The sequence below is a fragment of the Trachemys scripta genome, chromosome 12 (genome assembly GCF_013100865.1).
Source record: "Trachemys scripta elegans isolate TJP31775 chromosome 12, CAS_Tse_1.0, whole genome shotgun sequence".
NCBI classification, from domain to species: Eukaryota; Metazoa; Chordata; order Testudines; family Emydidae; genus Trachemys; species Trachemys scripta.
This window is the reverse complement of record NC_048309.1, coordinates 1,896,795-1,919,809: the sequence shown is the minus strand read 5'-3', so window position 1 is coordinate 1,919,809 and position 23,015 is coordinate 1,896,795. Positions and strand designations below refer to the sequence as shown.

General features: G+C 48.8%; 1 protein-coding gene across 1 annotated transcript; it reads right to left on the bottom strand.

Annotated features, from left to right (window-relative positions):
- Positions 1-14,914: 14,914 nt before the first annotated feature.
- COMMD7 (COMM domain containing 7) lies at positions 14,915-21,566 on the bottom strand (the record flags this gene model as incomplete). The annotated part of the gene is given in 8 exon segments (XM_034787637.1): positions 14,915-16,481; positions 17,775-17,823; positions 18,304-18,353; positions 18,516-18,606; positions 19,233-19,270; positions 19,348-19,404; positions 21,309-21,411; positions 21,513-21,566. Coding segments are annotated over 8 exon segments (519 nt in total), but the record flags the coding sequence as incomplete, so codon positions are not given.
- Positions 21,567-23,015: the final 1,449 nt, after the last annotated feature.

Sequence of the window (23,015 nt, the reverse complement as noted above, 5' to 3'; positions counted from 1 at the left end):
CTGGTCTGAACTGGGAGGGAGCCTCTGAGCTCCCAGAGGGTGGGTCCTTGGCTCCTGGGACCGGGGTAGCTGGTGATTCCCTAAGGTGGGCAGGGAGAGGTGACTCATACATGTGTGTGCAGAGTGAATGCCCAGTAGTGAGTAAAGATTAGGCCATGCCCGCCCTGCCTGCCCTGTGGAGCGTTCACTGCACCGGGACATCGGCCCCGCCGCTGCCCACTGGGACCAGGGAGCAGGAGGGACCAGCCGAAAGCACTGAGCACAGCTGATCCCAGGCCCTGACAGGCAGCTGATTCTCCAGCCTGCCCACCCCCTCCCTGCCAGCTGCTGCAGTGCACGCAGCTGGGTGCTGGCTGAAAGAAGGAGCCACTGTCCAAACCAGCTCCCCCATAGCCTGGCCCCACACTCCACCGGCCTGCAGTGACAGCCAGGGTTTACAGCATCCAGTCCCTCCTCAGTTCCCCCATCATGGCCCTGGGGGCCGATGGGGCTTCCAGCCGGCATTACCCGGCTGGCACGAGACCAGGCCTAGTGTCTCAATCACGCTGAGGGCAGGAACTGTGCTGCTGGGCCTCCTTTCTCTTCTCACCTCCGGCCCCTTCTAGGAGGCCCACAGCCAGGCCCTGCAGCCACAGAAGGGGGAAAGTCGTTGGGGGCTGTTGGCATATTGGGAGGGCCTCGGGGCTGAGGTGGGGAGGAGAGGCTGAGGGGAATGGGGCCTGAAGGAAGAAGGGAGAGAGAAGTGAAGGGAGGCCTTGGGGTTAAGCAGAATGGGGCGGGGAGTTGAGGGGAAGAAGGGGCTCAGTGGAGAAGGGAGAGGGTGTGTGTTGGTCCAGAAAATGGCGGAAGTCCGTGGCAGGGTCCCTGGGGGAGGAAATGGGGTCGTGGGGCTGGTGAGGATGGAGGGGCTCAGGCGATGGGGTTGAGGGGCTGAGGCCGTGAGGGGAAGGAGCAGAGATAGAGGAGAGGTCAGACGATTGGTATCACCTGCCCTGAGTGTTCCAAAGGCATGAGTCAGGCTCCCAAAATCATGAGACTGGCTTAAAAATAATGAGATTTTTTTTAAAAACCATTCATCCAGGGTCATTTTCTTTGCCTGCTGGTTTTGGGCCCATTGGGGCCACGTCTTCCAGCTTTTCTCCAGGGCCACAAGGGCTGGAGAAATGAGAGCTGAAATTCTCGTGCCTCCAGGAGCTGGGGCTGTAAGTGCCTGGCGATGCCCAATTCCCCTCAGCCTCTCCTCCCCATCTCAGTCCCAAGGCCCCTTCCCCCGCCCACATGCCCTCAGCCCCCAGCTACTTTCCCCGTTCTTCAGGGGCTGCATGGCCTGGACCACTGGGAGGAGCCGTTCAGGAGGAAGCGTTTTCCTGAGGGTGGATATGGGCCCTGTTGTGCTTTGCTCTATCCCTGTATGAACTGGGGTGAAAGCAGATTGAGACATGAGGGGAAGTGCTCACTGCACCAGCCAGCGTTTGCTCCCTGCTTGGGTTCCCTTCCTTTCACCCTGAACAGGAGAGCTTTACTTTCACAGTCCCTGCGAGCTGCTCCACCACGAGGGGCCTCTAGCACCACCAGGCCAAAGCCTGTCTGCAAATGTTTTTAATTCGGCCGGGTCTGAGTGTGCATATACAAGGGCTGAGCCTGGAGTGGTGTTTTTCTCAGGGGCAAAAGCTGATTAGCACCAGCCCCCTGGCAGGGAACAACAAGACTGAGGCGAGGCAGCCCCTCAGTGCAGCCCCTCCCATGTTTGTGAACTGTCATGTTTTGATGGAAAAGTTTTGGTACTGCAGGCACCAGGAGCTCCTAGCCACGCCGCTCCACCAGGATGCCTCCGCTCTCGGCTGGAGGGACTATCTGTGACCCACATCTCCAGTATGCTGCAGAGAGAGCCATGGCAGTGACCAGGCCCTCACATACTCGTCTGACATGGTTACTGCAGACATGGTTCGCACCGCAGCATTTTTCCTGGCACAGCCATGTGTAGACTGCATTGGCTTGTCCACACCTTCTGCCCTGCCGCTGTATTTGTACGGGAGTAACTGGGCAGCTGTCCCACACTGCCGCAGCTGCTGGTGCCAGGAACTGTGGGTGTTTTTCACATGACTCACACGCTGGGATATCCTGCCCAGCCCCTCTGCTGAGTCTGCCGGTCGTGCTGAGGACACCTGTCTAGCAGGAGCTTTTCTGAGACCAGCAAATCCATTTCGTACAGGGCCCTTATCAGCCACCTGCTGACAAAGACTTGAATTCACTAGCAACCCGAGGAAGCTTTGACCCAGCGAGAGTTTCCTAACCTGTCCCTAATGAGCCACAGAGTCGAAAACAAGGACATTTCTGCTGTTTTGCTGAAGCGTCTGCTAGGTGGAATCTGGGGGGTGTAAACTACCTGTCATCCCGTACCGGTGCCTGTGATGGAAATGCTCCTATAGGGGAAAGGTGCTTTAATGATACTGCCAAGGTAAGACCCATCTCTGGCCAAGAGAAATCTGTGCGTTTGTAATAACAGGCTCATTTTGAGTCCCCCCTGCCCCATCCACACTGGCGTGGGAATTAAGTCCAGGAGCCATGTTCATCTCAGTTGATTGGCCTCTTACAGTCGGTATGGCTACTTCCACCCTTTCATGTTCTCTGTATGTATAAATATCTTTTTTCTGTGTGTTCCAGTCTATGCATCCGAAGAAGTGGGCTGTAGCCCATGAAAGCTTATGCTCAAATAAATGTGTTAGTCTCTAAGGTGCCACAAGTACTCCTGTTCTTTTTTAGTGTAAATACAGTTCCAGCTAAGCTGGTGTCTAGCAGTTTGGAGACCTGTGAGGGCAGGGCCAGCGCATCTTCAAACCATGGATCCTTAACTCCATTTGGAGCCCAGTGTAGCTAGGAGTGAGGCCTTATCTCCCCTGCAGCACCTACTGCATTTAATCCCACTGTTTACACACAGCCCTGCTCCAGAAGTCTGGGCAGTGCAGAGCCGCGTCCTAACGGTGTCAAAGACCCAGGCGCTAACAGTGGAAAAAACACACCCAGCCCAGCCCACTTTCTGTACCATGCTGCAGCACTTGGGTGTCATTCCCTAATGTGCAGTGTGAATGGGGAAGGGTGACACCTTCTCACTTGCATTCAGAGTCCCTGCTGCTGATTGCAGTGACAAAGATAAGCTTTTACTGCTTTTGACTCCTCACAACCCAGTTTAGAGTGAGGGAGTAGCTGGGTTCTATCCCTTCTCCTGAATGAAGCAACAAGAGAATTATTTCCCAAGCTACATTTACAATGTCAGTCAGCTACACCTGGGCAGCCCTATGTAATGGGCATCTGGTGTCACCAGCACAAGAGGTTCTGCAAGGCTCTGGGTAACACAGAGATCTGTATAAGTCTGCCTGTCCCAGGGTGAGTCAAACCTTCACCTCCGGGCTCTGACCTGTACTTCCAAGTCATAGGGTGCTGCAAGGCCTGCTGGGGCAGGGCTGGGGAGAGGAAATAAAAGCCAGGTCACTTTCCCAGTCTGAGGTTAGGAAGAGCTAGAGAGCAGCAGCTAAGGAGCCCTCACGGGAGAAGACCCAGTGTCTGAACAGGGCTCCCCACGGAGAGAGAGCTGGTGGCAATGCTGCAGGAAGGAGGCCTAAAGGCAGGCGGGCAGTGACCCAGACAAGCGAGGGGAGGAAGTAGCCTCAGGAAGGGAGAGGGAAGTGTGGAGCGTGGGCCTGGGGTATGGTCCAGAGGAACTAGGTGGCTCTACACCTCAGCGCTGCCACCCGGAGATCAGTGCGGAAATCCCAGCTGTCAAGGGGCAAAGGGACTCGCTGTGATTTGGTTGAACTCTGATTTGTCCCAAGAGGAGAGGACTCTTGGCATACCCGGAGGGCTGAGCCATCCAACCACCAGAGGGAGACTGAGGCGAAAACTGCACCTGATGGGAGAGGTAAGCCATACCCTCTCACTGCCCCAGGCTACACCTCCACAGCCTCACTGACCCCCACCTGCCTCAAGGCTCTTTCTCCTCAATCCTGAAGCATCTATTCCCCCCATGCCCCCACCCATTACAAACATTCTTTCTTCCTTCTCCTGTGGCTGCATTGGCAGCTGTGGGGTTATACGGGGGCACTGATGGGATAATTTGGTCTTCAGAACTTGTCTTATGGGTGATGATGTGCAAGAAGAAAGAGCCCAGCTTGACTCTCAGATCCCAGGTTGAGCTTCTGGGACTGGCCATTAGAAAAGGCATCTCCTAACTCTGAAGGTGAGCATACCTGATATGCTGTCAGTGAGGCTCAATAAACATGGGCACCCTTCCTCCCCCCTGCCCGTTTTACAGAGTTGCTTTGCGGAGCAGAACTGCACTTCAGCGTGGTATTAACACAGCTCTGTGACACTCGCTCTGAGGAGGCCAGACCGTGTTATAACCCATGCTGTGTAGAAACAGGCGCATGCTGCATTATCAAAGGCAGATTTGCAACACTTCAGAATTCAGCAGTCTGTGGAGCTGGCATTTTGGCTTGGCCTGTTCTAAAGGCAGGGACCATTTGCAAAATCTGAATCCACAGATGGGTTTAGATCTTAACACTTCCCCTCATCTAAAGTTTGGGACAGTGGGAAAGACTTGGATCTGGGGCATGGTTCAGAGCCATCTCTACTCCTGGGCTTAAGCCTGATTTCACAGTGTGGACAGACTTTAGATGAGACATACACACATGGCTAAAAATGTAGTTCTATCTCATAATGGCATCTGGTGCTTGGTGTTTACTTATGAACCCAGACAGGTCAAGTAAAAGATGTTTGAAAATGCACCTATTTGTCCTTCTTCCCATACAATGACACGTTCTTAACTTTAAGACCATTTAGGAACATTGCGCCTATAGGTTTGCTTCATGTGTGCAAAGTAGGATCATTCTTTCTCTGTGGCTTGTGGAAGTGATTTTGCAGGCAAATACCCTGTGATAGGAGTAATGACGCTTACTGAGTGCAAGAGGGGGGCTGTGAGGTTTAATTAATCCGTGTTAGTCAAGTGCTGTGAGATCCTCAGCCGGGGGGGGGGGCGAAGTGGGGGTGCGGGGTGCTACATAAAAGCAGAGCAGTATTACTGTCTCCTGCTCTAGCTGCCATCGGGCGGGTGTCCCACACAGTCTGGATTATTTTGGTGTTTATGTCCCATAAGAGCTACAGGGGAGGCCTTCTAAGGTACAAAGAGGGGGTGGGTGCCAAGTCTCTTTGAAAGTCAGTGGGGGCTGGGTGCCTAGCTGCCCTTGGAAATCTCCCCTGCATCTGCAGGGGGTTCTATTTACAGGCCAAAGAGGAACTAAGGGCCCAGTCCTACAAGGTTCTGAGCACCTCCAGCTCCCATTCAGGTCAATGGGAGCTGGGCGTGCTTGGCATCTTACAGGATCAGGCTCTGACTAAATCATGGATTGGGAACTTACCTATAAAAGCTGGTTCTAGCTGGCAACCAGGCCTTGGAATAGGGCCACAGATCTACTAGTCTGCTTGTTCCTGGGGCTAGTGACCCTTCAGCTAAAGCCTAGAGGGGCTGGTAGAAACCCACAGAGACCAGCGAAAGGATCCGAATGGCAGCTGGAGGGGTTCCCATAGCAGAGGTCCAAGTGCTGCCGCTGAGGACACAAGCTGGACATGCACAGGAATGCAGAGGGCTACGTCTCCCCGGGGTGGGAAGCTGCAGGCAGCGAAGGTGTTGTTAGAATGCAGTCAATTAAACGGTGATTCCGGAAACTCTGTCTCTGGTGGGGCGTGGGGGAGATGTGGCGTTAGGGTGTATCACACAGTGTTGTAACACTGCACACTCAGAGCCCGGCAGTATTGACCGGGCCCACTCTTGTGGGAGCCGTTGCACAAGAAAAGACAGCAAGGAAACCGGTCTGAGAGGGGTAGCCGTGTTAGTCTGAATCTGTAAAAAACAACAGAGAGTCCTGTGGCACGCGTCTGACGAAGTGGGCATTCACCCACGAAAGCTTATGCTCCAATACTTCTGTTAGTCTTAAAGGTGCCACAGGACCCTCTGTTGTTTTTTTTCAAGGAAACCAGTCACTCAAGTCAGCAGCCACTTTCCTTCTTTGCCTTTGACCTGCAACTGCTGTGCGGAATTCGCTTAGTGGTCCTTTGCCACCCTCTGCTGCCTAGTTCTCTGCATTGCAAGATGGCATCTTTCCTAAGCTATAAATAATGCTTTGTCCATTAGGGGGTAGTTATTGTGCATGAGGAAAACGCCAGGCATGATTCCACAGCCAGCCAGGGGACAGAGATGTGGAGCATTTTCCTGCTTCAGAGATGTGAATGGCAGCTGGGTGTGACTTAGCAATCACTCTGGGGAAACATTTCTTTGTGCACATGGGCCTGCACTGGATCAAATTACTCATGATCTGAACGGCCTCCAAGGCTGGCTGGTGGCAGGGTGACCAGATGTCCCAATTTTATAGGGACAGTCCCGATTTTTGGGTCTTTTTCTTATATAGGCTCCTATGACCCCCCACCCCCGTCCCGATTGTTCACCTTTGCTGTCTGGTCACCCTAGCTGGTGGGGATGCTCAGGTGTGTCTTGGTTCTGATCCAGACAGAGGAGCTTGAGTCATTAAGTACAGACTTGAAGTTCCCCGGGTCTGAAAGGTTTGGTGCTCAGTCCCTGCTCCTCTGCTGTGGGGAGGCTCTTTGGGAGAATGACTCCGTAGGAAAAGAGAAGCAGAGGAAAGCAGCCTGCTGGGCTGGACTAAATGCACAGACGGTTCTTCTGCTAAGGGAGGTGCTGCAGCCTAATGACTAGGACACAGGCCTGCAAATCAGGAGAGCAGGGTCGGGTCCTGGCTGTGTGGCCTCAGGCAAGTGATTCTGCCTCAGTTTCCCTATCTGTAAAATGAGCATTGTAAGATTGTAAGATGCTTTGAAATCTCCAGTTGAAAGGGGCTGTACATAGTGAGCGCTAAGCATAGTTCTTTGAGCTGCTATGTATTAACAGTGTGAGCATCGTGCATAGAAACATTTTGTGGACTGAAGCATGTATCCCAGTTCCTCACATCTTTTGGCTGTGCGGCTGTGACCCAGAACAAGCCGTAAATGCAACTCCCGCTCAGACTGTGGAACCTGACTGATTCTTTAAACCTGTATCAGGAGGGAGGCAGGGGATGGTTTAGGGAGAAGCTCTGTAGTGAAGCAGAGATTGAGGGGCTTCAGGGATGATCATCTTTTCCCCATTTCCTGTGAAGTCTCTTGTTCAGCATTTGAAGAAAGCACCTCTTGCGCTGATTGCTTTGTCACATGACCACGAGGAACAGATGTTTGCTTTTAAATGGCAGTAAAGGTTAGGTGGGAGGAGATGACTCAGGGGAGCATTAGCAGGATACCAGCTTTCCCCCCTCCAGGTGACTGGTTGAAATCCAGCATGGGTAGGTAGTAAATGAAAGCTGTTAACTCAGCGGTCTTAATCCAGTTTCCAGTACCCAAGGGTGCCAGTCCCCACTGGGTGTAACTGGCACCTTTTGTTGGGAATCTCAGCACAGAGCCAGAGGCCAGGACTGCACAGACCATGGAGACACAACTCCCTTCAGGTCAGGGCTGGATGGGTCTGGGGAGTTTGTTCTGCTCCTGCCTGTGCTGTGTGTGTTCTCGGATAAGGGGAGGATTTCAGCCTGTAGGTCTGTCAGGCTGCCAGCCCCTCCCCCAAACATCACATGGGGACACAGGGGGGAAAGGGTTAATCTGCTGGTGTACCTAATGCACTGGCAGTAAAGGAGTTAACACCTGGGCTGTCTTTCTTTGGCCACTAAATCAGGTGGCATGGTCTGGCAATAACTTATTAGTGATTCAACTGTGTGTTAAATCAATGCCCCTGGGACAGCACAGACCTATAAAATGGCTCTTTGAACTGTAGAAAGAGCCCTGGGAAACAGGGGATGGTGTTTCCTTTGCTGTTTGGTGCATGGAGCTTTCCAGGTACTAAGAAGAGTTAGACATGTGCATTTCCCCAGGGCCATTATAAGATCTCTGATAGGTTTATTTTATTCTTGCTGAAAAGTCTTTGCAGTTGCATTTGGGATGATTCATGACTTGTCAAAGCCAAGCGATCACACCTGAGTGATGGGGGCACGGGATCGGTCACTGCGGGGACTTGCTTTAGTTGCTCTGAGATGTTTTTAGCATGGGGGAGTCTGAGAGGATGGTGAGAAATGCTCCAGGAGTGACGGTGTAATAGATATTTGGGGGTGAAGACCCACCACGGCCTCCACTGAGCCACTCGCCCGTCTAGAAATGAATGTGGGTTCTTTTGTGTTTGGAAAAATCACCAAAAGCCCAGTGCCTTTGAGTTAGATACTAATTTGAGAAGTAATTATTTGAGATGTGTCTTGGGATCCGAACATCCCTGAACTTGGGTGGGCTTTTGAAATCCAAGCCTGGACCTGAATTTCTCAGCTGGTCCCAGTTGCTGTAATGGGCCAACCCCAACCACCCCCTTCAACTTTTGGGTTGAGACGCCCAGCGCCCTCCCCCTCTTGCTGCAGTGCCATGAGGCTCCAAAGTCCCACAGAGAAACTTAGCCGATTCTTTGCTTGACTTAAGTGTGTGTGCGCTTGGGAGAGGTGGCCCAGTGGAACCCTGAGGAGGCTGGTGCTGTCAGGAGGAGATGGAATGTGGTCCTCTGTTTGCTGCCGTTACACCTGTAGATCCTGATTTACAGTGGAGCATAGAGTTCAACCACCAGCTGTTGGTCTGCATGCTGGAATCACTGGGTGAGGTTCTCTGGCCTGGGTAAGGCAGGAAGTCAGATTACGTGATCATGACGATCTCTTTGAGCCTTAAAATCTGTGACTTCTTGGAACTTTGGTGCCCAAGAGTTTTTCCCAAGGCAAAATGTTCTGTGTGGTCAATCCACAGGATTCTTTCCTTTGTTGGTCCCCACCCCATGGTGCGAAAGTAGGTGCCTGGGCATGAATTCCATGTACCGGTAGACAACCCTGGGTCTGGTCTGAGAATCACAAGTATTTCCAGTACATCTGGTTAGGGGGAGGAGAGAAGCCAGGCTGGACGGCAAGATGAGGTGCTAGAAACATTGCCATTGCCTTGCAAACCAGAGCTCTTTCCTCACGCAAGCCGGCATGGGAGCCAATCAGTCTAGTCTAGATCCATATTCAGCCCTGGGCTACACATACAATGTAGATCGACCCAGCTACGGCACTCAGGGATGTGAAAAACCCACACGCCCTGAACACAGTAGGTAAGCTGATCTAACTCCCAGTGTAGACGTGTAGATTGATGGAAAAATTCTTCTATTGACCTAGCTGCTGCCACTTGGGGAGGTGGCGTGCCTCCCTCGACAGAGAACCCCCTTCCGTCACTGCAGGAAGTGTCTATGTCACAGTGCTAGAGCAGCAGTACACCCTGCCCTCCGTGTCTAACCAAACGCCTTAGTAAGAGCAGGGATGGGACAAGAAGATTCGTTCCGATAGCTGGGAGAAACCCCACTTTTGGCTGGAGACTCGGCATGCGCCACTGTTGGAGGATTCTGGGCCCAATCCCGTTCCCACTGCAGTCAATGACAAAGTGCTCATTGACTTCAATAGGAGAGGATTGGACACAGGACTGATCTGAACCCGGGGGTGCTCTTGCAGTTGGGTGCAGCGTTGTGTAAAGTAAATCTTTGTGGGAGGAAGTGGAGCTCGAACACTCTGAGTCCTCTCAACGATATTTGTGTCTTGGCAGAAATCTGGAAGCAGCCAAGTGTTTTACAGTCTTATCTAGTATTCTAGTTGCTCCTCAAGGAGCAAATCCCCTTTTAAAGGGAGGCAAATAAGCTCTGATTTAGGCGCTGTCTGTGCGTGCTGAGCAGAAGATTAGGCGCACTGGGCCAGAGCTTCAGCCGGCGTAAATGGCATCGCTCCATTGATTTCAATGGAACTGCGCTGGCTTAGACGCTGGGCCAGGTCTTCAGCTGGGGTATCTCCAGGAGCCAATGCTCTTCTATAGATACTAGTGCATCAATTCCATGGGGGGGATTTAAGGCCTCTGGCCAATGAGAAGTTCTGAATCCCACCACCTTCTCCTCCACAGTGACTTCTTTCTAGACAAAGCCTTTGGCACTCCTCCAACAACTGTTTGCATTGATTGGTTACATTTTGTGTTGAATATTATTTGTTTTCAGAAAAGACTGGGGAAGTGGAATTGGACAGGAGGGGAGGAGTGTACTCAGAGTGCAGAGCTTTAAAAAGACCAGGGGAGGGTGGGCGAGTGAGGTCATAGCTTTCATTGAACCAACTTCTGTTGGTGAGAGACACATGCTTTTGAGCTTACACAGAGCTCTTCTCTTCAGGTCTGGGAAAGGTACTCCGAGTGTCCCTTGAAATATGTTAACTACTTATGCTAAACAATCTGTTCCCCCTAGTATTTAGCTGTGACACTCGGAGGACCTTCCCCAAACCTGAAGAAGAGCTCTGTGTAAGCGCCAAAGCTTCTCCCTCTCACCAACAGACGTTGGTCCAATTAAAGATATTACCTTCCCCACCTTGTCTCTCTAATATTCTGGGACCAAAACAGCTACAACAACAGTGCATATGAGCTTTAAAAAGGCAAATAGTGCGGTGTCCCTGTAGTCCCTCTGAGTTCCTAGGGTCAGTCTTTGGCACTGGTCTGTGTTAGCATGGTTCTAAAGAAGTCCTTGTCCTGGCTGAACTGGGAATCTGGACTAGAGCTGTACTGGCAACAAGAATGTTGTGAATGAGTTGTCCGGCACGAATCAGGCTGACCAATTTTTGAGCAGGGGTGGTTAGTAGCATGGTTCAAGCCATAGTGTGTACCGGACCTAAAAGGCTTGGTGTGCTAGAGGGACTTGCAAGTATATATGGTAAAGACTGAAGCAAGTTCGGAGCATTATTCATAGGGCTGGAATGACACCAGAATGACTATTTGGCGAGAGATTCTGGCCAAAGGGCCACCAGCCTTGGATAAGAAAAGACTCATCTGTAGCATGTAGAAATCAGCTCAGGTTTGAAAACACAAGTGGTACTTCTGTAGTGCCCGGGGGCAGGGTGAGTGGGTCACCTCCACTTCACAAGGCAGGAAACTGAGCCTCTGGGAGGTTAATTGACTCGTCTTAGGTCACACAAGAGGTCAGAAGCAGAGATCAGAATAGAGCCCGGGTTTCAGGTTCCTTGTCCTATGCTCTGCCCATTAGACTTCCTCTCTCCTCCTCAAGTCTTATGAACAACCCTTGACTGAGTTACAGCTTCCCATCAAAGCCAAGCCAAGGAAGCCACACGACGCCTCTGCAAATAGAAACTGAAGAGACGTTTATACAGAAGTCTTGGGAACAAACGAACCATCGTGTGTATTGCATGGTTCTGCCAGGAATCAGCGGAGTTTCCCCAAACCGGTCACTGTGTTCCTTCCGGGATCAGCCCTGTGAGGACTAGCTTTATCCTTGATTTAATGGCTAGAGGGGTGTGACACTGAATCCCTTTTCTCTGAGCACTGGGGCTCCATCTCTAGTTCATATGACCTTCTTGATACTTTCTAGTAGATTAGTGGACTCACTGTTGTGTCTTTCTCCAGACTTGGGAAAGCCCAGAGAGATTCGCAACAGCACCGGGCGTGCTCTACAGCGTAACTGCAGAAAACACTTGCAATAATTTAGCCACATCTTTTGGTTTGTTTTTGCTAGCAGGTCAGAGACTTTAGCAGATGTAATTCACATCCATTAGCAAGGCAAGCAGTGATGGCCTCCTGCTACCCTGCCCAGCTGCTGGTGGCCTGGTGTTATTCCCCACATGCCCTCTGCATTTGTCAGGAATTCCAAATGCAGTGTTCTCCCCCCACCCCAAGCACATCTCTAGTAAGAGATTCTCTGAGTTGCTCCCTCTTCCCCTGACCAACGTCACAACCTTTCACTGTGAAATGCAAAACATTCTACCCAACTGATTGAAGACTCCACAAAGTAGAAGAGGCCCATAGAATTAAATGACTATGCGCCATTAAGAGTACACAGGGCATGTCAGACAAACAAAGGGGCTCGGACATTGCGGGGAGATTGTCAGGGTAGGAAGGCTTCCTGAAAGTGGGTTTTAAAGAGAAATCTGAAGGAGCTGCAGGAGGATGCATGGTGCATTTGGGGGGTGTTCCACCCAGGGGGTGAAAAAGGATGCAAAGCTAGGCATAAGAGAAGACAAAGGGAGCACTTAGGAGAGGGGACCGTGCTAGATTATGACAAAGCAGTTGAAAACAACCCTCTTTCTGCTCTAAGTATGTACAAGGCCCAGGTTCAGGATGCCAGGTGAGCCCTCTGACACCTGCTGACCTCCTAGCCCCTCCAGGCACTAGTCCAAGTGGCTGTGATAATGCTATTGCAGAGGAAACAGAGCCCCTGAGGCAAAGGCGCTTTCAAAATAGTTTGTTTAAAATGTCACCTACGTCTGCAGGCAGTAGCCCCAACTGCGCTGCCATCTTAGCTCACTTTTAAGAAACTCTGCACAGCTTCCTTCTCTTCAGTTTGTCTGGGGCTTGGGCTGTGAAATAATACTGAATCGCCCGCCGGCAGGCTGAGCACTGACCCCATGGGGAAGGCTGATTACCCCCATTTTACCAGTGGGGAAATGGAGTCACGTTAAGGGCCAGGTTTTCAGAAAAGCTTGGCATTCAGCTGCTCCCACTGAAAACAGTGGAGGAGTGGGATTCTCCACGATTCTCAGTGGGAGCTGCGCTCTCGAATATCCTGCTGCATGTGACCTGAACAAGGTCGCAGAGCACGTCACTGACGGAGCTGAGAACAGAACTCCGCATTCCTTCCTCTCCAGCCCGTGCGCTGACCACTCCTAGGCAGGCGCTGAAATGGTGCCTGTTTTGTACGCTCCAAGCAGGGGGGAGCTTTTCATGCTTAGAGGAATCCTGTAGGGATGAGCTAAATGGCACAGAATTACAGAACAAAGTACAGACACCATGTGCTAAAACTTCCCTCCTTGCCACATTATTAGCAGTGGGAAATGTTCATAATCACAACTGAATCTGAAGTAGCCCCTCCAGGAGCTGTGTGGGCAGCACAGCCTCTTCTCCCTACAGCTCTGCTACAGAAGTCTAAAAAGAACAACCATATTAAAATGTCATAAACCTATCAGAGCACAGGACCAATCGGGGCCTATCTCCCAAAATGGTATCTGTTTGGAGGATACTTCGAAGGATTTGGCAAACCTGCATCCAGCCTATCTCCCAAGAGTCCGTCTTTTCCCGGATTGGCTATCACCCTGACCTAGGTGAAATTCTCTCCAGTGCAGAGTCTGTACAAAGCATTGGTCATGTGCTGACCCTCTGCAGAGGGGAGAACTACAGTCCCTGGACGGTCTCACATTCTCCAAGTATTTTGGGAGGGGTAAATCAGAAAACCGAGCCAGGCTCGCTACTGTAGCTTTGGCCTGAAGTGGAGCAGAATGTCTCAAAGGTCTAATATTAGACCGAGTTAGCTCTGGGTCCTTCACTGCTTTCAGGCATGCCTTCCCAGGGGGAAGGAGGGAGCAGCCCAGCCATGAAGTGTAAATGCCCGGATTGCCCCTGCCCCGCCACGACTGCATAAGGGAGTTAGGGAAAGCCTCTTGTTTTGGCTGCTTGCGGCTGAAAAGGAGGTGAGATCTACCCAAGGGTCCTGCGTCTGTTCGGCACTGTGAAATCGCAACTTTTCATAGTAGAGCTCTGAAAAACAAAGTGGTGGGAGGGGGTGAGAGCTGCTGCTGCTCCCTGAGGAAATGGGCTGAGAAAACCACCAGGGAACCAAAACCACTGAAGAAATACAGTTAGCTTTCAGCCCAAGCTAGAAGAGGCCCTTATTTCCCCCTGAGCCTGCTGCCCTGTAGAGATTAGCTCTCGGCTCACTGGGCTTGACTGGCAGCCGGAAAAGCCGGTCCCGCGCCGAACACAACAGGAGGCCAGCTGAGTCAGCCTTTGTACCTGTCAGGAAATCATTCATAAAACTGACACATGGACCAGGACACAACAGTACTCCCCTCGCCCGCCCCCCGCTAAGGCTGCTGCAGTGGGAACTGAGGAAAGTGCTCTGTTTCTCAAATCTCTCGCTCTGTGCCCCTCCCCTGCTCACTGTCTGACTCCAGCATTCCCTTCCCCCCTGCACTGCTAGCACCAAGGAAGTAGTATTCAGGAGTAAGGGCAGGACCAGAGGGAGCGTGGCCAAACACCACTCCCCATACCGCTCTTGGACCAAGCCCTGGGAGTGGCTGTGGAGGTGAAGAAGGGGATGAGACTTGCTGTGCAACGACGACAAAGTTGTCTCATTAGATTTCTTGTTGTGCTCTCTGGAGGCCAGGTCTCCTCCCAGACCCAACAGTCCAGCGTAGAAAGAGCCACTTCCATTTTAATCCACTGCAGCTGACGTTCCTTCATGCTCATGCCACAGAAACGCTTCGAGTCACAGCATCCAGGGCTCCACTCAGGCCATCTACCAGAGCTCATTTCCAAAGAGGCGCAGCCTGTTTGGTCATGCATCGTCAAGTACGCAGGATGAAAGGGGCACTGCCGAGACCTTTGGTAGCACACGAAGGTCACTTCACATTACAGAGGCATTGTGGGTGCAGCAGCAGTGCCCTCATGCTGCCTATCAGACTCCCCCCGCGACTGTCGGGCTCCACACCAGGAGCCCTTAGCTGGAGGACATGAGGCCTCAGCGCTCCCCAGGCCAGAACGTAAGGGGGGGGAGCAGGTTAGAGTGTTCTAGATCTGCAGCTGAGAGTGGCACCTTTCAGGGCATCGCTGTATCCCACCCCCCCTACAACTATCATCTGATAGTGACAACCTAGGAACAGCAGGGCTGGGTGAAACAATAGGAACAAGTAGCAGAAAATGTAAGGCAGAAAGGCCCCTCTTCTTGACACGACCCTTTGGCTTTTCTATGTGAGATGGGGTGGGGTAAAAAAATAATGGACAAGGAATGTTTTACTGGAGGGATTTTATTTCTAAGGGTTTTATTTCCAGTTTACAATTGTCATGTGACAAAGCAGGACTCCCTTATGAATGGAGTATGACAGAGGGAAAGAAAAATGCAAATATTGGCCATGAGTCAACCCGGGACATTTCAAGTAGGATTCCCCCCCATTAGACTCTCCAAACACAAGACACCGTTCTCATTTGTCACTTGGTCCCACTTATAAAAGATCATATGGAATTGTTTGTATTTTCCTATAACGGATTAAAATGAGCATGTAATACTGCACTCAGAGGGCAATCTGTCAAAGTTCTGGTATTTATTTATAATCTCACTGTGCATGGTTTTATGGGAAGGGAATGTTGTAACTGGAAGAGAAGTGATTTAAGAAAGGAAGGTCTCATGTTTGATCATTCATTGAAACTAGGCAGGAAGGACTCTCTGCTTATTGCAGGACTCTGAGTTATTTTAGGTGTTGGCTGCGTGCTAGTTCAAGCTCTTATTCCTACACATCACAGTGTATTGGTTCTTTCCATCATACATGCTGTGACTGGAGTTGCATGTGAAGATCTCACTTCCTCAGGAACACTTAGTGTTGGAAAGAGAATACTTTGCAAGCGGGATCACCTTTCAGAAGGCCTGTCCCAAGAGGTGTGCTTAAAGTGAATTTAGGCTGATAAAAGGTGCTAAGGTGACAACCCCGGAGAATGAAATCTAGTCAGCCACAAAACAGACCTAAGTGAATGCAGTGGTAGGCAGTACAAGCCCTCTGCTTGGCTTAGAGGTGTCTCAAACATTCCAAGTGAGTTAATCTTCCCAAGAGACTAACAAGAGAGACAAATGTACTAATAAGTCTCCTACTTCCTTCACACAGGCCTGTCTTTAGGAGCTCCTCACTAGAAGCGTATGTTTGTTCAGAAAACAGGGGGATTATCAGGGTGATTTTTTTTTAAATAAAAGCCCAGTGTTCTCCCATGTTTACTATTTAATAATAATTTCCATTATGGGGCAGTACATTATCAGTCCAGTTCTTAACACGAAAATGAGAGCTTTGATGTGGACCACTGCTAACTAATTCATCTAGTTAGGATTCTCTCTTTTCTTTTCATGCTCTTCACTCACAAGTTTGCTTTATCCCTCTCATGCAAGTCCAATACAAAAGGAAGCAGGACACTAACATGGATTCCTAGCTTGCATACCACTATAAATGTCTACATAGCTCTGACAATATTTTCTTCTAATGGTTACTACAGAAAAGCAATATGAGTACTTATGTTTGTAGATACTAAATATTTGTAAAAGTTTCAGACTCTGAAGGACAGAAATATAACAGTTTTAAAGACCATTTCCATTCTGGGTCCAGAACTATTTGACAGTGTTGTTTATTAAACAGTGCAATCTTCATCTAATATGTTACAAATCTGCAGAGTTAAGATCAGACCTGTTGGCCCACAAGGAGAAATTACCCCTCTATGGTATAAATGCAGTCCCTAAGGGTTTCAGCTGAAACATTCCAGACTGGTTTTGACTCGTTCCATCTCATGCAGAAAACTGTAGAACTGCGGCAATGTTAACTCTGAGAAAGGGGAGGAAAAAAAACCCAGCTATATTTAAAGTCCCATTTCTAACACAAAGCTATTCACATCCATATCAAGGAGCAATTTTCATCCACACCTGGGCTGGATTGTATTAGAAATTCTAGCTCTTGACATGCTTTTCTATACAACATCATTTGAATGTAACAGGATTTCAGGCAAAGATTTTCATAATATGACAGACCTTGGGATTGCTCTCATTTCCTTTAGTATGTTGCTCTCTAATGACTACTTCTAAAGGCTCCAATTGTCAGAGCGTGATGGTAATATTTTGATATGCATAGATATGAAGACCCTCCACACAGCCAGTACTTCTGAATTATTTCATACAGTGCCACCAGTTGGGAGAGGCCAGGGTTGGAATAGCTGTGAGCATCTATAGTCAATGCTTCAACAGTAGTGGCTTTCAACCTTTCCAGACTCCTGTACCCCTTTCAGGAGTCTGATTTGTCTTGCATACCCCCAAGTTTCACCTCACTTAAAAACTACTTCCTTACAAGGTCAGACATAAAAATACAAAAATGTCACGGCATACTATTACTGAAAAATTGCTTACTTTCTCATTGTTATCATATAATTATAAATCAATTGGAATATAAATTTACATTTCAGTGTATAGCAGGGATCAGCAACCTTTGGCACGTGGCCCATCAGGGTAATCTGCTGGTGGGCCGGGACGGTTTGTTCACCTGCAGTGTTCGCAGGTTTGGCCAATCGCAGCTCCCACTGGCCGTGGTTTGCTGTTCCAGGCCAACGGAAGCTGCAGGAAGCAGCGGCCAGCACATCCCTCAGCTTGTGCTGTTTCCCGCAGCCCCCATTGGCCTGGAACGGCGAACCGTGGCCAGTGAGAGCTGCAATTGGCCGAACCTGCGAACACTGCAGGTGAACAAACCGTCCCGGCCCACCAGCAGATTACCGACAGGCCGCGTGCCAAAGTTTGCCGATCTCTGGTGTATAGTATAGAGAGCAGTATAAACAAGACATTGTATGAAATTTTAGTTTGTACTGTCTTTGCTAGTGCTTTTTATGTAGCCTGTTGTAGAACTAGGCAAATCTCTAGATATGTTGGTATATCCCCTGGAAGAGAAGGGGACCTCTTCGTACCCCCAGGTACACGTATCCCTGGTTGAGAACCACTGTTCTATAGTGATCCCCTGCTGGGAGCTCATTGAGAGCCAATGAATATATATGACTTTTCTGTAAATACTTGGAATTTCAAAGGCTTCATGAAATGTTTCTGCTCTAGAACTCCCCTCTGAAGTTAGTTAACTCACCTACATACACGTGATCCATTTGGCTTCCTTTTTTAACCACCAATTTCAACTGGGAAGAAATCAGAGACATTTAATTGAAACAGCCTAGCACCATAAAAATCAAGGCATCAAACTTTAGTTTCAGACAGCACAAACTATTGTAGAGAGACTTCTTCAACTGGTCTTCCAGGAAAAACTACTATAGGAGTAGATCCTTCTCAGGAGTGTCTTTAATCTAAGCAAATCAACCCAACCTCTCGCACACAATATCAGGACCTCTACTAGACTGCAAATGCTGGTGCGTCATCATCCCTGCTGTTGGCCACAAATCTCCTTAGATAAGTGAAGCATGCAGGAAAAGCAGCAGCAGTGCACTTGTTTTAGCTGCTGTCTTCAAGAAATCAGAAGCAGAGCCAACTCCAAATGCCAGACTCCTGGGTTCCCTCGGCTCCCACTGGAGTCAGCACCAGCAGGTTCATCCCTTTAGCTTGTCCTTTACCTAGTGATGAACTATAACCCATTCCCTAAACTCTCATTTTGGGAGACTTGCCTGTAAGAAGATACTTCCAACTTTTTCCAGTTCACTGCTCCCTGCGGTCACTGTGAAATGGAGAGAAGAGATGGCAGATAACTTCCCTGAGGTCTAAAGTAGCTTAGTTGAGTGAAATTATTTCAAGACAGTCTACAGCTAAGAACCGCTGCTGGATTTCAGCCTTGACATCATACAGACACTTCATTCTACTCATGTCTCACATCCATTACCTCCAAATTTCCACTCCATATCTATAAGCTGGTTAATCATCAGCGTCTGTCCAACAGCCAGGCGTGTCAGGGTAGGGGAATTCAGCTTCCACTGTAAGAGCAAAAAATGGACACCTAACCAATTGATGCAAAAATACTTCCCCTTACCATATTCCCTGTAGCTCCAACACCAATGAGGAACTGCGCAGAGCCCCAGCAAAAGCATAAAGCAGATGTACATGTATCAAGGGACTGCATAAATGCCGAAATATGAAAATGGACGGGGGTATAAATTTAAAAAACGTAGTTTGTTTATTTTATTTTTTATTTATATAGTTGATTTAGGCATTTTTGAAAATTTTGCCATGGGACCAATTTAACACATTAATACAAAAAGTCCTGTGTTCATTTATTTGGATAACGCTGACGTTCAATGCAAGCAAAGGCAGAAACAGAATCAAAGCCACACTTAATTGCCGCAATCAATAAAACTGTTTAAGGTGCTTATATGCTACAATGCATATGCCATGCCAAATCAGAAGAACTGCTTAGACAAAATGTTTCATGCCAGTTGTCATGGTATCTTCAGTTTATGATTTTCAGCTAGGTATGAAGCAACAAACAAGCTGACTTCTTGGCACCTCTGAATATGTGGCCACAAGTTTATTAAACCGCCCCATCCCAGTGAGATTTTTTTTTTTTTTTTTAAGTTAAGAGGTAAAGGAATTCTACTAATACCTGCTCTGCAAAATAACTGGCTTTCTCTTCACTGAGTCCTGTAGGAGAAACAACACAAGATTAACAAAATAATAACCAATTAATATTTAATATTTAGTAAAGTCAAGTGACCTACCCAGAGCAATGAAATCTGCTCTGACTTGTTCAGATGACAGATTCCTCTTCAGGGCCCCTAGAATAAACAGTGCAAAAGGAGGAAATCATTTTGACTGAAATACAGACTTGTACACTGTGTTAAGTCAAACGAACACAGGGACAGAGAGGTTTTAATAGGATATTTTTGTTCTCCAATTGTGCTGTTCAGCAACTCGCTACTCCCCAAAGTAGGAAATACTGTTGTCTCCTACCTGTACCTTTGTAGAAGCCAAAGCTTCTGCTTCAAGAGTCAGTCCGATGCATGTGCAGGAGAGCAAGATGAAGCTACATTGTTGGTCTCCATGGTAATGGCGGCAGCAGCTTCATTTTGAAGTTGCTGCTTTTCCCCCTACAGAAGCTTTGCTCGTTAACGGCTGGCAAGCTATTAATTTGACCTACCTGCTGTGTTTTGGATGGTGGGTGTGAACATGTGCCTATAACATTTTCTCCTGCTGTGCCTGCCTGCTTTGTGCTTGGGGAGCAGGCTGCACATTGAAATTTACAAGGACCCTGTTCTCTGAAGCCAAGAGAAGGATTCTGTCTGGTAAATTCTGATAGACGGCCTGCCCCACACGGCTTTGTATCTGTACTGTACATAAGCACTCAGTGAAGTTATCCAAACAGATGGCAGGTATCGTTCATGGCATCTCAGCCCTGACAAAAATGATACAAGGATTTGAGGATAAGGCACATAAATAGCAACCGAGGGAGATAAATGTATGTTGTCTAGAAAAGAAAAGCCTCAGAATGGGGAAAATTATGATTTCTGATTGTAAATACCTTTAAGGTAGCTATATAAAAGGAGGAAGGAAATGTTGTCACTGCCTTTTATGCTAGCAGGAAAAGGAGAAATGGCCTGAAGCTACAAAAGGAAAATTTAGTACAAGCAAAATGCTAGAAGAAAATGTGCACTTAAGTACTACGGTGATGGGAACTACAGAAAAATCTAAGACCTACAGATAATAAAGGTAATGGATCAACAGGAGAAACTCCCAAGGGAGGTGGGTGAAGCACAGGCACTGCAGATTGCTGAGAATAAGTTGGCTATGTTGGTAGCAGGATTGCTGTAGGGAATAATCTTGTAAAACCAAGTGGTCAGACTGAATGACTTGGCTGGTCTTTCCTGGCTCCACTATGTGTGATTAACATACACCTGTTTTGGCGAGCTGCTCATAGATAAGCGTTTCTCTAAAAGGAGGCTACAAGGATAGAAGTCATCTTAACACAATTTTAAATCGCTCTGATTTCCAGAGTCTTCTAATGGGGTCTCAATTTGCTCAGCCCTCTCTGTCTGATGAAGCTCATCAGCCTACTGGGAAGTACAATGTTGCATCATGTAGCTGGCAGCTGCTACAGTGTTTTTGTCTGAAGATAAAACTGCACTAGTTTCACCAAATATATACATTTTTACAGGTGCAAGTTAAACTCACATAATCAAGTGTTACTTAAACCAACAGATGTGTGGTTTGGATGGATCACTTGATTACCTGTTCTGTTCATTCCCTCTGGGGCACCTGGCATTGGCCACTGTTGGAAGACAGGATACTGGGCTAGATGGACCTTTGGTCTCACCCAGTGTAGCCGTTCTTATGTGTCCGCATAAAAGATTTCTGTAGGTTCAACTAAAATATTTTTTAACAGATTTTAGTTAAGTCAGTGGAACTTGTGTATAGACATGGCTTCAGAGAGACAACAGCCTGATGAACTGAACAGGGATACTTCAACAGAAAGAGGGTTTTCTAAAGTATGTTTGAGAACTCATTTTTAATTCTTGATTACTGCTTACTTAGCAATCAAAGGTTCTGTCCTGCAAGCTGATAGGCACAGTGAAATCAGTGGGGCTCTATATGGATTAATGTGCAGGCACAAACACAGCAGTTCCTTTCAGGCTCAGGCCAGGAGTAACATTCTCTCACACACAACCACTTCCAGGCTACTCACCGTTAGGTATCAGGAGGATACTTTTGATAATATTTTTCAGAGGACCCAGGCTGATTTCATTCATGGTGGCAAATTCAGAGAGCTGAGTCAGAAACCTTTCTACCTGCAGACAGCAAAGAGAAGAGACAAAGCCTTAACTCTGTGCTCATCTCATCTGACCGCTGCAATCAACCCCCTCTCCATACTGTGCTGCAGAGGCCTTACCTCCTTGGGCTCTGTTAAAAAGCGGAAGACTACATCAGTCAGTGCCGAGAATTGCTGTGAAGAAATAGGATAGTGTCACTAAACCAGGGACTAGCAGGCTACATTTCTCACTCACTTCTTCCAAATTCTCTTCACAGATCCTTGAAAGAGGAATATCTGCTGTTCAATGTTAACACCCTTCTCCTACTCAATGCAGCGCCATAGACTCAGATTCATTTCACCACTATAGTTTACTTCACTGCACTTCCTCGGCCACCTCCCTCCCAATGGCAACAAGGAAATGATGCTTCCTCACATGACTTTCTGGCTTTGTAGAGGTCACTCACTGATCCTTTTGGAATACTGTCTTCAAGAATATTTGCATAGCTAGTAACTGTTGTTGGAAAGGGATTTGTATGGTGCTGTGCGGAGATAGCACAAGACTATGCAACCCAAGTTCAGTATACAGCAGCACAATAGGAGAAGGGATGTGGACCTATCCTGATATTTCCACACCTTTACGGGGTATTTGGGCTGCTGCTGTAGGAGCTAATGTCCATTACCTCTCCATCATGTAAGCATGTTGTAACTCAGGGATTGGCAACCTTTGGCACATGGCACGCCAAGGTAAGCACCCTGGCAGGCCAGACTGGTTTGTTTACCTGCCGCATCTGCAGGTTCGGTCAATCACGGCTCCCACTGGCTGCGGTTTGCCGCTCCAGGAAGCAGTGGCCAGCACATCTCTCAGCCCGCGCCGCTTCCCGCAGCCCCCATTGGCCTCGGATGGCAAACCGCGGCCAGTGGGAGCCGCGATTGTCCGAACCTGCAGATGCGGCAGGTAAACAAACCGGCCCAGCCTGCCAGGGTGCTTACCCTGGCGGGCCGTGTGCTAAAGGTTACTGATCCCTGTTGTAACCTGTACCTGCAAGTGGAGACTGAGGCCTGGTCCACACTAACCCCCCACTTCGAACTAAGATTCGCAACTTCAGCTACATGAATAACGTAGCTGAAGTTGAAGTACCTTAGTTCGAACTTACCGCGGGTCCACACGCGGCAGGCAGGCTCCCCCGTCGATGCTGCGTACTCCTCTCGCCGAGCAGGAGTACCGGCGTCGATGGCGAGCACTTCCGGGATCGATTTATCGCGTCTAGACAAGACACAATAAATCGATCCCAGAAGATCGATTGCTTACCGCGGGACCCGGAGGTAAGTATAGACCTACCCTGAGGGTTTGTCTCCATTACAAAATGTTATCACTTTCTGACACTAGATGACCTATTGCTGCCATGGGTCTGGGGCTAGGGTAGGCCAAATTAATCATGATTAGCTGCTGCATTTCTGAATGGGATTAATCTGGGCCTACCTTTATGGTCCCCATTGTGTTAGATAAGTGGATTCGAAACAACTGTGTTCAAACTTTGTAATGCAGGAGAGGCCATTAAGAGTTTCCGCACTGCACAACTGAAAGGGAGGCAGACAAGCTGCCCAATGACCTCGGTGTGAGTTTGGCTCAACACCTAAAAT